Source organism: Anopheles gambiae, chromosome 2 (assembly GCF_943734735.2).
Source record: "Anopheles gambiae chromosome 2, idAnoGambNW_F1_1, whole genome shotgun sequence".
NCBI lineage: Eukaryota > Metazoa > Arthropoda > Insecta > Diptera > Culicidae > Anopheles > Anopheles gambiae.
The window spans coordinates 111,726,710-111,741,370 of record NC_064601.1 but is presented as its reverse complement, the minus strand read 5'-3'; the positions used below and the strand labels follow the sequence as shown (position 1 = coordinate 111,741,370).

The window sequence follows — 14,661 nt, the reverse complement described above, 5'->3', positions numbered from 1 at the left end:
CAAGCGAAGATGGAGTAAATGCAACAGAAGCAAAAAAAAGCAACCAAAACAAAGAAACGGAAACATGAAAGAGAAGTGAGTATGTTTTTTTGTGTATAAGAAAAAAACATAAATACACACACACACACACTCATAAAAAATCACAGTGCGAAGCAGCAAAAATCAAGCCAATAAACAAAGTTAAAGAACCAACAAAAAAGAACCAGAAAAGTGGATTGCGTGTAAATGATTTCTTTCTGTTCATCCTGTTTTTTCCTCTTTAGTTAAGTCTAAGTTCGTACAGCACAGTTTTGTTTCGCAATAGTTATTACTATTTATTCTTTTACTAACACACTGTTTCGTCAAGGTCACAAGGGGGAGGATGGGTGTTTGTATTTTTATTACATTTTTTTGTTGTTTGCTTCAAAAAAATACTTCTTCCTGTTTGTGCGCGTAATACTCCGCCAATCTATATTGGTGGTAGAGTAGTTGTAGAAGAGCGGAAGAAAAAGAAAGAAATGGTGATTAAATTTAAAACAGTCAAAAACATAGAATCGGTATTTTTATGTTGCTTACATTACATTAGAAAAAATCTTAGCTAAGAACAAAAAAAAAAGAAATTAAACACACACAATATTTCTCTCTTTAAACGAATATCCAACGCTTTTGCGCGGTGTGCGTGTGTGTTGGGTAGTATTTCGTACTGGGTTGTGAAAGAAACCTCCACCAAAGCAAAGGTAAGTAATTAAAATCGTAACAATAACGACTGACGAAGTAATTTCCCTGCTGCTGCGCGTAAGAAAGAAAGGAAGCACCATTCCTGTACAAACATCAAACAATTTTTAATGCTTTTTTGTATAGTTTTTGGAAGCAATCGCTCGCCTTTCTCTCTCTCTCTCTCTCTCTCTCTCTCTCTCTCTCTCTCTCTCTCTCTCTTTGTGCGCAAAAAATGTGCGAAATATCATCGCAATCAGCAGTTAAATTTGGCTTCAAACGGTTGAAACGTTTTCCCAATGTCCGCTTGCATTTGCTGTAGAGTGCACTACCTACTATCTGCCCTGTTTTTTTTTTGTGCGCCATCAAAAAGTGTAATATCAAAAACCGTATTCGGGATGGAAGTGTAAGGGTGTGTGTGTGAACGAATCATAGGAGGGGAAGCATGTTAAACATTTAAAGTAATTTAATAACAAACAACTCACTTAATATAAATTACTCTAGCCGACGACACAAACTGTAAAAGTTTTTTTGTTGGCTTATAAAAGGGGGAAAACATGACGACAAATTGATTAGTTGCTGAGGACACTTTTAGGTCATACTTTTGAACATACTTTTGAGGTGCTTTAAATTATGTATATTAATTTCGCACTGTCAAAAAATGGTTCAGCGTGGCCTAGCCATGAAAGCCGGCACGCCACGCCCACTTTTTCTTCGCTAAAGTGTCAAACAAAGTAGCCTATGATTTATAATTTCCTCAATTCAATAGGAAATGCAAACGGGTGTTCAAGTAAGCCACAGTAAGGGGTAAGCAATTCATAAAAGAAAGTTCACTTAGTTATTTAAAAAAAAAACCATACTTAAACCAGAAAAAAAAAAACAAAAACGACCCCATAACTGGAGCCGATTTTTCCTATTGTTTCACGCGCTACCGCGCATTGTGCATCTCCGTCGTGCGCTTTGCATCATCGTCATTGCGCATTACACGCGACTCTGCTCCTATTGATTCCTTCTTTTCTTTTCATCCTCAAAACAACAATCATCTCAAAATGTACCTTATTTTACAAAGTGCTTGTGTACGATGTTCTCACTGTCTGTGTTGTTGTTTTTTTGTTTGTTTGTATGCTGGATGTGTATTTTAGGTAGATGTTTCTCCGCCCGGCTACAATATATGTCTGGATCTTGGACCCAATAAATAAACTGTTATAAAATAGCTTATATATCCTTTTTGACCCCCACCGGCCGTTTTCCCTGCCCCGTTTGAGAGCTGCCCTTCCCCTTCAAAATGGTCCTTGCCCTTTCCGATCCTGCATCCAGCTTGCTTGCTTGCTTGTGTGTGTTTCGTACGGGGTAGTAGTAGTAGCCTTACCACAACGCGTCGCCACAGTTTGGCACAAAACAGGACAGGACACCGTTGCAACACAGCTAGCCCGGGGACAGCCTGCAAAACCCCAATGCCTCCGCAATAGCTAAACCAGCACTCGCCTTCCCGTATGGGCGTATATCCCACATCCCGTTGTATGTTTGTATGTATATATAGCATCTAGGCATGTACAAAAAAGCTGCCTTCCCTGCTTCTCTCTCTCTCTCTCTCTCTCTCTCTCTCTCTCTAGTACCTCTCTCCCTTTTGTCCATTACACAACAAAAAACTTCCGCGCGCGCGTTCGCCTCAGTATGTAGGGGGTGGGTGTAAATAGAGTTTTTGTTTTGTTGGCGGGGCCGGCGGTGGTGGTTCTACTTATCCTTGGACGATTCGGCAGCGGTCGGTTCCACCGGTTCGTGGGTGGGACTGTGGCCATTTTTCAGCTTTTCCGCACCGTACGACGAAGCTTTGCTGATCTTGGACATACCGATCGCCTTCACCATCAGCATGTAAACTGAAAAATAGAGAGAGAGAGAGGTGAGAGAGCGATTAATTTTTGGGGTTTTTTATCCCATCCAAACCCATTGTTTGATCGAATACTTACAGGCAAAGAGAATGCCGGCACCGATCGAAAAGTACAGAATCTCGCCACTGAACAGCAGCATCACCAGGTAGTAGAGCATCGGGGTAAGGGTGGCCACCACCCAGAAGGCAGTATTGACGAGCGTCGTCGGTCGGCGGTGCAGCTGCAGCTTGGGCCGCTCGGCCACGCCGGAATCGGTAAAGAAGCTACCGGTCCGGTGGAAGCTGTCCTGCATTCGGTCCTTCTCGCGGAACAGATCCTGCAGCCAGACGGCGGCGTCTTCCTCGCGCTCCGGCAGCGTCCCGGTGGGGAAACGGCGCACGCACAAGTGCGCCTCGATCTGTTTGCCGTTCAGGATGTTGAAAATCGTCGGCTTAACCTGGAATTGTGGCAAATGTCAGCTCAATTCGGCACGAAACCTGAATCTCACCCATTAGCCGTGTACCTTCGAGTCCTTGCTAATGGCCAGCTGAATGTCCAGCACGGCCGGACACTTTTCGCGCAGAAACGGCAAGCTCGCGGTGAAACCCTTCGTGCGCGGGATCAGATGATGCTTCAGCGGCACCATACCCTTCTCCTGCGCAAACTTCACCGACGCTTCGTGCTTCTGCTCGGTAAAGCGCGTACCTTCCGCGTTCAGCAGCAGCCACACCGGGTCGGGATAGTCGAGGATTTCGTTAATCTGCCGGCCAATGATTTCCCGATCCTTCTCGAACGAGCGCTCGAGAAACACAAACTCGGCAAACTTCCACGCCCACCCGATGGTGGGTATGTACTGGATGACCTTCTTCGCGTACGCTTTGCAGTTGCCCAGCACGCGCACCTTCTCGCAGAACATCCACCCGAGCAGCCAGTCGATCTCGTACGTGTGGTTCATCAGCAGCAGCACGTGCTCGGTGCCGCAGTACTTCATGTCCTCGTCGCTAGCGTACACGTTTAGCTTCGTGTCCGACCACCAGTCGGCCAGAAAGACAAGCTCTGCGGGTGGGTTGGAAAGGAACAAAAATTGAGACCAAACCGCCCGGCCTCAACAGAAGCGCTACAGCTACTTACGGGAGTAAAACGAATAGCAAAGATAGTAACCGATCGTTCGATATAGATGCTTGTTGAACGGCTTCAGCCCGACGTACAGGATGCACTGTACGGTGTTGATGATCAGCCCGGAGGTAAAGAATGAAATCGCAAAGCAAAGGTGTACAAGCGTCGACTGCTTGAGCATCGACAGAAAGCCTGCCATTTTGTGTGCTTTTCCAAACACTTTTCCACTTAAACTTTACTGCTACTTGTAGTATTTGGGGAGGTGGGTTTGTTTGTGTCTTTTTGGAAAGCTTGTTCCTACACTCTGTCTACAGTCTAGCGTACTGGTTATTGCACTAAAGGGGTACTGAACGAAACGCGTATTGCTGCCCCGCGCAAAAGGCAATTGTAACGGAGAGAATGTAAACCTAAAGACGAACGCCAAACTACTTGCGTGCAACGCGTGAAACAACTACGATTGTGTACGTTTGGGTGCGCGGTGAAGGGACGTAGCGGCTAGGTGACTCGGTTTAAACCATCATAAGTGAAGCCAAACTATATGCACAGAGCTATTTACTGTTCGCCGGTAGCACATGGGAAGGGGGGTCGCGCCTGTCTGTCTTTGCGTGAAATGGTGCACGATCTTACACGCTCATTACGGGTGCGCGCCTTTGGAAGAGTTTCAACAGTTTCCTAAAACGAAAAGAGAAGAGCTTTATTAGTGTGTGTGTGTTTTTTTTTACCAGAAACATGTGATTGCATTACAAAAACTGCTGATGTGGAACGAGCGGTAGAAAAATCACGACCCCGAGAGCTGCGGCTGCTGACGCGAAGTGAACCTACCGCACCCGGTCAACGTTGGACTGGGCGGGCGCTTATCTCGTTGCAATCCCCCTCTGCCCCTAGAGGGACGGACGCTCGACACGAACAACCACCGAACATAGCCGGGAGGGACGGTCAAGCGATAAGAAAGGGCGCATACTAATCCCGTTCGGCTCGATCGAGACGGGAGACGTGTCGGAGCGAGCGAAGTAAATGCAAAGCAAAAAAAAAAACAAATGTCTTGTTGCTCCTATGCTCAGACAACTAATCCACGTACGTATTGGTGGGTCGAAAAATTCGATAAAGTCGAAAAATATGCTACACCTCTGCTAACACATTTATCGTAAATCTTCACACACCACATGACAAGTTTACGTTAAAATCGCTTTTCTTTTTTTGTTGTTGCAACGTAACCCGCCAGCTGGCTTGACGGAACAGCTAAAAGATACCAAAATAGAACCTCCATCATCATTATCGTTTACCTGTGAAAGGGGGAATCAATCGCTGGCGGAATGGAATTTTGGAAAATGACTTGGCGCTATCATTTGCGGGATATCTGATATCGTTGCTAACAAACAAAACCACTAATACCGGTGGGAATGTAAGCGTATTGGGAGACGATCGTCGCTAGGATTATGAAGATGACACCTAATAATTTGATCTATATCGAGAGAAGCACGACTAGAAAACGAGATACATCAAATTGTTACTGAGGTGCTGGATAGCGAATCGATGCCTTGTGATTGGAATCTCGGCCGGGAGACAGGTTGAACTGTATCAACTACAGGTGTATTACGGTGTTGAATACCGCCTATAAAATATTCTCCCTGATCCTTCAAGATCGCCTTGTCCCGCACGTCGAAGAGATAGTCGGAAACTATCAAAGAGGATTCCGAAACAGAAAATCAACCACTGTTCAGATCTTCACCATGCGGCAGATCTTGGAGAAGATGGCTGAATACAGACACGACACATACCATCCCTTCATTGACTTCAAAGCAGCATAGGATAGCATAGCCAGTGTGAAACTATACGACACTATGAGCTATTTTGGAATCGCGACCAAACTGATAATGCTAGTTAGAATGACTATGACCGAGGTCAATTGCCAGATGAAGGTGGATGGAAAACACTCAGGACCTTTTGCTACCACCAAAGGTCTGCGCCAGAGGGACGGGCTTGCCTATACCCTTTTCAACTTGGCGCTAGAGAGGGCCATCCGTGACTCGAGGGTGGAGACTACGGGAACCATCTTCTATAAGTCATCTCAGATGTTATGACATGGGCTGATGATATAGACATCATTGGTCTGCGGCTCTCCTATGTAGCAGAAGCATACCAAGAGAGCGAGCAGGCGGCAGAGAGCCTCGGATTGCAGATAAACGAGGCAAAGACCAAACTGATGGTGGCAACATCAGCGGTCCTACCAATAAATGATCAGAATCTACGTAGGCGTGACGTACAGATAGGTGAACGCACTTTTGAAGTCGTCCCAGAATTCACCTATCTTGGATCAAAGGTCAGCAACGACAATAGCTGGGACTATGTAGTACTTATATAGTACCGGTACTCACATACGCCACTGAGACATGGGCACTGTCTAAATCGGACGGAACCCTCTTAGCCACGTTCGAGAGGAAGATGCTCAGAAGGATACTTGGTGAACTTACTGTCGTGCAGCGTATCAAGCTCGCATGGCTCCGGTGGACTGGCCATGTTGTACGCATGGAAACGGACGACCCAACCCGTAAAGTGCGACCCAGCCCGTCCACAAGGACAGAGGAGGCGTGGTAGGCCCAAACTGAGGTGGCAAGGTGGCATGGAGGCGTCCGCCATTAAGGCCGGAATAACGGACTGGCAGACGAAGACACGAGACCGTGAGCGATTTCGGACGCTCCTGATGCAAGCCAAGAAGATGGCTCCAGTATGGTTCCAACGAAATTATAACGAACCACGTAACTGGCAGATCAAAATCACCTATTCAGCGTGAAATATGGCTAAATAAATTGTTTTCATATTAAGAGCTAATTACGCTTATCGTACAGCAGCGCTTATTACTTCAACAGCAAATTCGTTACGCTTCAGTGTTAAAATTCATTGTTTGCAGTCAATTATGAATGACCGTTTCTCTTCGTCTCTCTTCGTTCCCGCAGTATCTAAAATTGTAGAGAGAAAATCATTATCACTTTATTGTGCTTCTAAATACGACACAAAAAATAGAAAAATAAAATTTTCCTGTCCTTATTGTTTGTGGCTATAAATGCGAAAAAAACATGGATTCATTCGCAGCATTGATATGCCCTCTTGCGCGCGGCCGCCTGTGGAAGATAAAGAGGTTGCTATGGTGTACAATCATAGCAGACAGCGTCCTAATCTATCCAATGCGCGGGGTGAGGACTTTGCACCCAGCCAGAGGGGGGTTTGCTACCACAACACAAAACTGGGGTGGATTCGATGATATCAACAGCGTCACGTTATCGATACTGATTTTATATAAAGAACGAAGATTCGCACCTTCACGCTTCGCTCTACTGTGCCTTATTAGAGATATGATGAGAGATGTGGCATTCCATCATTGTCAGCGTCATATGTTTTGCTTACGATCTCGCCAAACAAATCATCCAATTTGACTGTATGGTAATTCTTCCGCCCGTGGGGATGAAAACATGCCGACAACCGCATTATTGTTATCTTCAAACACACGCACTGGCCGCCCACCCCATTCCGATACAGTGCGTGCTGATAAGTCAATCAAAACCATCGCTTCATCAATCAATCGCAGCAGACGAACAGGCCCCCCCACAAAACCGGCTAGGAGTAGTGATTCGATAGACGTTTTATGAGGCTCTTTTATGCTCTTGCGACCTGATCCACCTGTCAGCAGTAGTTGCTGATGGAGGGAGCATTGGTGGAGCGTGGCAGCGTGATATCAGCAAAAGCAACAGCAAAAAATGCCGACATAAACAAATCTGTTGCTGATTTGCTGTAGCCGGGAGCCTTACCGGGAGGGGTTTATTTTTGCACCATATCACATGCAGGGTTTGCCTTGCCTGTAACCAGTTCTTTTCTGTCCTGACGCTTAACTTGCCACACTTGGACGTGCAAATTTGGCCACGTTGTGGAGCTACCCACCAACTTACACACCCATTTAATACACTGCGTAACAAAAGGGGGGGGAAGAACGCAACCAGGGCTGCTCCGCCACCAGAGAAAGAGCTCGAAACTCGTGCGAAGTCCATGGTGACGTAACGCCCCACACATATTGCCACAGCATTGCATTGCACAGGGGGACGTGTTTGACGTCGTCGCTGCATACTGCAACAAGTGCAACCAGTTCGTCCAGAGGACTTGTGAGTGGGGAAGAAGAAGAAGAAGAAGAAGGCGAGAAAAAAACAAAAACAAATCCTTAAAAGCCGCCAGCCTTTACAACGACGGGCTGAGTGGGTAACTAGATGGTTTTTTTACTAGAGGCATTTGCTGGATTTTCTTTTTGTTGCGTGAGCTCACGCACTACACACCACATGAACACGATCCAGAGTAATGGTGCCCCCCCCCCCCCCCCCCCCCCCCAAAAACAGTTTTCGTGCTGTTTCCTTAGCAACCCCTAGCGTCCAAAGTGCATTCCGGGGGGCCGGTCGAAAGTCTGAACTTGAGCGGAATTTATAATTACGCATGTTTTATGCGCTGCCTCGGGGAGGGTAAAGTAAATAGTTCCATGGATTGACGGCGCAATGATACTTCGGGAAGTGCCGTAAAGCGTAATACCGCTAGTTGGGGAGGGTTGTTTTCTTCGTTACACGCGCTTGAGGAATGAAACAGAACGGGAACAGTGGAATGAAGTGGGTGAGGGGAGGATGGTTCCGTTCTATTTCCCGCTTGACGGTTCCGATAGATCCGTACCAGGGTACCGTAAAGGGATTGGGGTGAGTGTTATTGATACCCTTTAACAGGCGTTGTTCATGGGTTTGGCCTTGCCTTACCTTGTGTTTTTTCTTTCCTAAATGGTGTCCGCCTGTTGATGCTGGACAATCCGGAAGCGGCAGTAGCAGCAAGAGCCGTTCGTTTGTACGACGAAGGACTACTGCATCCACGTTCGCTACGCAAACTACGCAACAAGCGCCGTCAGCCACACCGCGAAATCGATAATAGCACGAGCACAAACCGATTGTTCACTAAGGGGCAAAGTAGAGTCGATGAAATGGATTTGCAAAACAAGTCCACACACAGGCACCGTGCACCGTTGCCCGTCGTTCGCTGTCTGCGTGCGATTTCACCTAAAAATGATGACGGCCGCCACGAGCCGATGGTTCGGGACCGACCGGGGAGTGTGTGTTGGCAAAGGGGGCGGCCCAACAAAAAGGGAAGCTTCTTCTTTGCCCTCTTCTTGCGCTCCCGAAAAAGGGAGGGTGAATAACACACCGGTACGCGCGCTGTTCGTCGGAACAGGTAAGGAAAGGGAGACTTACGACACACGTGGATCGAACAAATGGAACTTCTTTCACCGACAGCTGACTACCAGATGGTTTAATTTACTTGAGCGCTGCTCACTGATCAACTTAGAACGATGTTTTGCCTTCCGTTCTGTTCCGCTGACTGTTTACTGCCCTTGCCCACGGTGTGATGGTATTGGTGCACATTCGATGTCAGTGACTGGCGAAGAGGATGCGGTCTGCTGCTGTTTACGTTTTGGAAGAGCGTCGCTAATTTATTTTATCTTTTAACACCTGAAATGTAGAAGAAAGATCTTGTTACTGGTCATAATATAAAATAAACTTTAAAATTCAAATGTTGTCCTATCAGCTTTCTATATTTTTAACAATTTTGTCGATATTTTTCAAATTATTATCTGTAGGAGGTGTCCCACTGTGCGCTACCACTGTTGACAGTTCGAAATTCGAACGAAGCAAGTTTTTTTATTTGGTACGAAATGTCAAAACAAACCTTTTCTACCTTCATCGCACGGCGTGTGCGGTCAGGGGTTTTGTTTAGCTCCCGTGGAACGCGTGTTTTTCGTGGTGAAAAAGGGTAGTTTTCCGGCAGTATCTGTAGTACACGTGCTTCAGAGCACTTTCATAGGAATTTGTGGTGTTTGTTTCGTTTCTGTTTCCCCTTCGTCACGATGGTGAAGCGAAATCACAAGGTAAGTTGCGGCGTAGTTGCAAAGTGAGGTTAGGTGTGCCATTAGCACATGCTCTGGAATGTGTGGAATATGCGTGTGCATGATGAAGATGCGACCTTGCATTGATTTCCTCCCTCTCCCGCTCTTCCACAGTTCAAATCGGGCGAGGGTGCCATGTACTACACCCGGAAGGCCGCCATGAACAAGCTGCAGCTCAACATCAAAGACTTCCGGCAGCTGTGCATCCTGAAGGGCATCTATCCGCGCGAACCGAAGCACCGGGCACGTGCGCAGCACGGTTCGCGCGAGATGAAGATCCTGTACCACAAGAAGGACATCACCTTCCTGCTGCACGAGCCGATCGTGTGGACGCTGCGCGACCGGAAGATATTCAACCGGCGCATCAAGCATGCGGCGGCGAAGCAGAACATGAACCTGCGCGACATACGGCTGCACAACTACCCGCAGCTGAAGCTGGACCACATCGTGAAGGAGCGCTACCCGACGTTCATCGACGCGATCAAGGAGCTGGACGACTGCATGACGCTGCTGTTCATGTTCAGCACCTTCCCGGCGACGAAGATCATTACGCGCGAGCTGACGCGCATGAGCCGCCGGCTGACGGTGGAGTTTATGCACTACGTGATCGCGGCCCAGGCCCTGCGCAAAGTGTTCATCTCGATCAAGGGCTACTACTTCCAGGCGGAGATCAAGGGCGAAACGGTGACGTGGATCGTGCCGCACTACTTCCCGTACTCGCCGCACCGCGGCGAGATGGTCGACCTGAGCATTATGAAATCGTTCGGCGACTTTTTCACCGTGATGGCAGGGTTCATCAACTACCGGCTGTACCATTCGATCAATCTGGTCTATCCGCCCCAGTTTGCGCACTCGCTCGACTCGGACGAAACGATGGGCAACGAGCAGAAGTTTGTGTCGGAGCGTATTGCCGCGCTGAACGTGGAGCTGCTGCGCTCGGACGGTGGCAACGGGGACACGGAAGAGCCGGAGCTGCTGGAGTGGACGGGCAACGATGAGGAGCTGCCGCACGTGAGCCAGATCCGGCAGGAGGCACAGAACGTGAACAAGCTGAAGACACTGTTCAAGGGGCTGAAGTTTTTCCTCAACCGGGAGGTGCCGCGTGAGCCGCTCGTGTTCATCATTCGCTGCTTCGGCGGTAAGGTTTCGTGGGACAAGACGATGTTTGTCGGCGCCACGTTCGACGAGAGCGACGAAACGATCACGCACCAGATCGTCGATCGGCCGAGCATGGAGAAGCAGCACATCTCGCGCGACTACATCCAACCGCAGTGGGTGTTTGATAGTGTAAATCAGCGCCGCCTGCTCCCGACCAACAAGTACTTTATGGGGGCCGTTTTGCCACCGCATCTGTCGCCGTTCACGAGCGCGAATGCGCGGTACGTGCCGCCGGAGGAGCTGGCAGCGCGCAAGGCCGCCGAAGGGGAGGAAGAGGAGGAAACGTTCGAGCCGGCGGAGGTGAATGCCGACCAGGAGCACATTTCGGACGACGAGGAGGTGCAGGACCCGGAGAATGAGCAGGAAATGCAAGACTACGCCCTGATGAAGGCGTTCAACGACGAGCGAACGGATTCGCTCAACAGTGGCAAGAAGGAAGGGGCGGATGATGCGACCGACAACGGTAAGGACGCAGCGGAAAAGAAGCAGCAGCAGAATGGTGACGCCGAGTCGGACGATGAGGAGGAGGAAGAGGATGACGACGATGGTGAGGAAGAGGAAGATGTGATGCCGAAAAAACAGAAACCGGTCTCAAACAAACCGAAAGGCATGGCGGTGCGGCGCGGCACTGTGTACAGGGAGAACGAGGCGGAGAAGAAAATCGTGGACAAGCAGGAGGAGGCACTGCGGGCACGAATGGTAAAGTCGAGGCATCGCAAGCTGTACTCGAAGCTGGTGGAGCGCGAGAAAAAGGCGGACAAGAACGCGCGGCTGCTGGCAAACAAGCGGGAACGCATCGAGAAGCAGAAGCGAGCGGAGCAGATGGAAAAGCAGAAGCAGCAGCGGAAGCAAATTTTGGCCTGAAGACAAGGCCAAGGAGCGAAAATGATAAGTATATTATAGTTTTAAGCGTACACACACAAACCTGAAGCTTCGTGGGAAGAGTAATAAAACGTTGCATTTCTCCTACTTATACTATCGACAACAAAAAAGGCGAACCACGCGAGTGAAAGCATATTGCTGTTAACATCCGAAAAGGAAAGGGCTCGTTCCTTCAATGTTTAAAATGATTCGTATATTATGAACAATTGTATCTGGCATATTACACTTTGCTAACGTAATTGTGTCCCTACTGCCGCAGCGTACACGATCAGTAGTATTAGTATCGTGACCTTGATTTTACTGACTTATCTTCTAAATTCCGTGCCTTTTTGCTTAAAGCTTAGCGCTACTACACCACAGAACTGTTGCTACACTCACTCTGCCACATTAGCTACGAACCTTTACCGCTGCCCCTGCAAACCTTGCTGCTGGTCACGGCCTACTTTATCGCAAGCGCAGCAACCCCTATGCCTATGCTACCTTTGTTTCTATTCGTGTTTGGTGTGCCCAGAAGCACGCACACACCTAGTCCAGTCTGTATCCATCGAACGCAGGCTCAGCACATCGTCGATCCTAGTAACACATCGTCTGCCCTTAAGTATTTGATTGCGCAGCCATCGTCTGCTGGTCTGCTTTTGAGAACTGTAAGTACAACACATCGTTGAGAGTGTGGTGCAGCCGGGATTTGCTTCTTTTGCTTGAGCCAATCAGAGTGCTAATTCGTTCTATTCTCCCCTAGCTTTCCCTAGAACGTGTTAAAATGTGTTCGTGCGTTGAAGTGAACACGTGAACCTTTTGGCCTGAAAACACCCTTGCTCCTTGCTCCCCCCACCGGTGAAGGACTCTTCCGTTAACCGTCGTTAACCACTGCCTCGCCCGCTCAGTCCGTGCCGAAGTACTTCTGTCCGAAATGGTTCGGTGCGACCGGGTGCAGCTCGGAGGTGAGAATTTTCAGATCCGGAAAGGCGGTCACCACCATCCGGGCGGCTATCGGTGTGCAGAACAGGTTGGACAAGATGATCGAGTTTTCCTTCACACCGTGGTCCTTCAGCACGCTGACCGCCTGCAAGTCGGAAGGGGTAGAGAGGCAACGGGCACGGACAAACAAGGTAGGATTATTCATACGCCTATTTCTCTCCCTGTTGCCAGGGCGATGGGTGTCGTTACCTGTATGACGGTGTTGCCGGTTGCCATGATGGGGTACATGAGCAGTACCTGTCGCCGGGCGATGTCGTCTGGAAACCGGGCGTACACCACCTTGGCCACGTGCGTTTCGGCGTCCGATTCGACCAGAATCTTGCCGATTCGTATCGAGCGGCAGCAGTCTCGCAGTCCCTGAAAGGAGCGCAAATACCGTGATATCGGAGTGATGCTGGTTGGTACTGACCACAAACGGGAGGTGCCGCATGAATGTGCGCTTACCTGCTCCATAGCTTCGCCGGAACGGATGATGGAAACGCCACAGTTGCCGGACCGGTACCGCAACCCGTCGTAGATGGCGCCGGTCGGCGTGATGACCGAGCAGTCCGAGTACGGCAGCTGGTTTAGGCTTTCCTCAATCACCAGCCTAATCAGCCGGTCGGCGTAGAATTTGAAGTCGCTCCGCGTGGTGTTTCTAAAATTAGACCCCGTCGGTATCCGGTATATATATTCCACATTATGTGTTTGCACGGTGGCGGGGGGAAAGAACACGAGGAAAACATCGTTTGTGAATCACACGAACTGCATTCTAGTGCGTATGCGCGCATTTCGCTTTACAAAGTGTGTAACGATGATGATGTTACAAGTTAGCACGGTTCGATCACATCGTGATCATGTTTTCAGCGCCTGCTGGCTGTGATGCCACCGCATCATCATCATCATCATTGTCATCGACACATCGTCGTGACGCGTTTACTTACTTGTCCCGTATGATCGTCTGCAGCTCTTTGATTTGGTCGTTGCTGTCGATGATTTTTAAGTTATTGCCATAATCGCTGGGATTTTGCGACAGTGCCACCGGGGGCGGCGTGGCAGTACCGTTGTTTTCGTTTGCACTGCACATGTTTGCCTGTTTGTGTTGGATGGCAACTAATTTTCTTGCTCGCTCACTCTCTCTCTCTCTATGGACCGCCACGGGCTAATTTGCTCTCGATAGTTTTGTCCTTATTTGCTTTGCAATTTACTTCCGCACAGTAAGCGTTAAGTGCTATTAATTTGTGAGGTACCGTTTGCACGCCGCACCACCGCAGGATCACGCCCTCTACAGCCTACCGGAAAGCAGCCAGCACACACGGCGAGTTAAGGGTGTGTGTGTGTGTGGTGTTTTGCGTCAATGTAGGTCGGGTGCCGGGCCAGACACAGAGACACGCGTGCCGTCGTCCTTCACTGTGACGGATGTGAGTGTGAGAAAGGAAGGGTCGACAGAGGGAGGTAGGGTTTTAGATCGTCCCGCAACCGTCGGTCTACGCTGCTGTACGGTCAGCTGCTACCACCACCAAGTAGCAGTCGGCACTCGGCGAAACACGTCGCTTTACGGTGACTTTTCGGTTTTTGAAGGCGTGATGGGACGAATATGGGACACCCACGTTTATTTCCCTGCAACACGCACAACAGCAAGAAAGAAGAGAAAAAATGCCTGCACAGCGGAGATGTAAGCATCCGCACTAGCTGTCTGGTCCGGTGTGACTGCTGGTCTTGTTATTATTGTTCGTATGCGAGCTGTCAAAGCGGTGCGCAACCAGAGTGACCAGAAATACCGATTTATCTGTATTCCTACCGATTTTTATATGCCTATTGATTCACAGATGACCGCCCTAAAACTACCGATTTTCCATTTATTCTACCGAAAATCACAGATATTTGATTTTTCAGTGGTTTAAGCTTAATCTGTGGCGCTTGGAATACTGTTTCAAGGATCGCTATCCTCATTTGTTACGTATCGCGCTGATGCACGTTTGTTTGCCTGCAACTTGAAAAATGCTACATGCGTTTGGAATTCAAAAT

At 48.8% G+C, this 14,661-nt stretch overlaps 3 protein-coding genes across 5 annotated transcripts; 1 reads left to right on the top strand and 2 right to left on the bottom strand.

The window, feature by feature from the left end:
- Nucleotides 1-288: 288 nt before the first annotated feature.
- On the bottom strand, nucleotides 289-9,094 carry LOC1269991 (1-acyl-sn-glycerol-3-phosphate acyltransferase gamma). Of its 3 annotated transcripts, XM_061648759.1 has the most exons (6): nucleotides 8,753-9,094; nucleotides 8,459-8,650; nucleotides 3,693-4,349; nucleotides 3,085-3,617; nucleotides 2,661-3,018; nucleotides 289-2,570 (listed from the first exon to the last, which is right to left on the bottom strand). In XM_061648759.1, exons 3-6 carry the CDS (start codon nucleotides 3,874-3,876, stop codon nucleotides 2,428-2,430), a joined length of 1,218 nt encoding a protein of 405 aa, XP_061504743.1. In that variant the 5' UTR covers nucleotides 3,877-4,349; nucleotides 8,459-8,650; nucleotides 8,753-9,094; the 3' UTR covers nucleotides 289-2,427. The 3 variants fall into 3 exon arrangements, with proteins under 3 accessions (XP_061504743.1, XP_061504745.1, XP_061504744.1); XM_061648761.1 differs by lacking the exons at nucleotides 8,459-8,650; nucleotides 8,753-9,094 and adding an exon at nucleotides 6,053-6,791; XM_061648760.1 differs by lacking the exons at nucleotides 8,459-8,650; nucleotides 8,753-9,094 and adding an exon at nucleotides 4,422-4,737.
- Nucleotides 9,095-9,407: 313 nt separating this feature from the next.
- On the top strand, nucleotides 9,408-11,724 carry LOC1269992 (pescadillo homolog). The gene is made up of 2 exons (XM_308647.5): nucleotides 9,408-9,618; nucleotides 9,751-11,724. The coding sequence occupies exons 1-2, from the start codon at nucleotides 9,598-9,600 to the stop codon at nucleotides 11,656-11,658; spliced, it is 1,929 nt and encodes a 642-aa protein (XP_308647.5). The 5' UTR covers nucleotides 9,408-9,597; the 3' UTR covers nucleotides 11,659-11,724.
- A 123-nt stretch (nucleotides 11,725-11,847) lies between these two features.
- On the bottom strand, nucleotides 11,848-14,363 carry LOC1269993 (uracil phosphoribosyltransferase homolog). The gene is made up of 4 exons (XM_308648.5): nucleotides 13,578-14,363; nucleotides 13,099-13,291; nucleotides 12,844-13,011; nucleotides 11,848-12,739 (listed from the first exon to the last, which is right to left on the bottom strand). Exons 1-4 carry the CDS (start codon nucleotides 13,718-13,720, stop codon nucleotides 12,557-12,559), a joined length of 687 nt encoding a protein of 228 aa, XP_308648.3. The 5' UTR covers nucleotides 13,721-14,363; the 3' UTR covers nucleotides 11,848-12,556.
- Nucleotides 14,364-14,661: the final 298 nt, after the last annotated feature.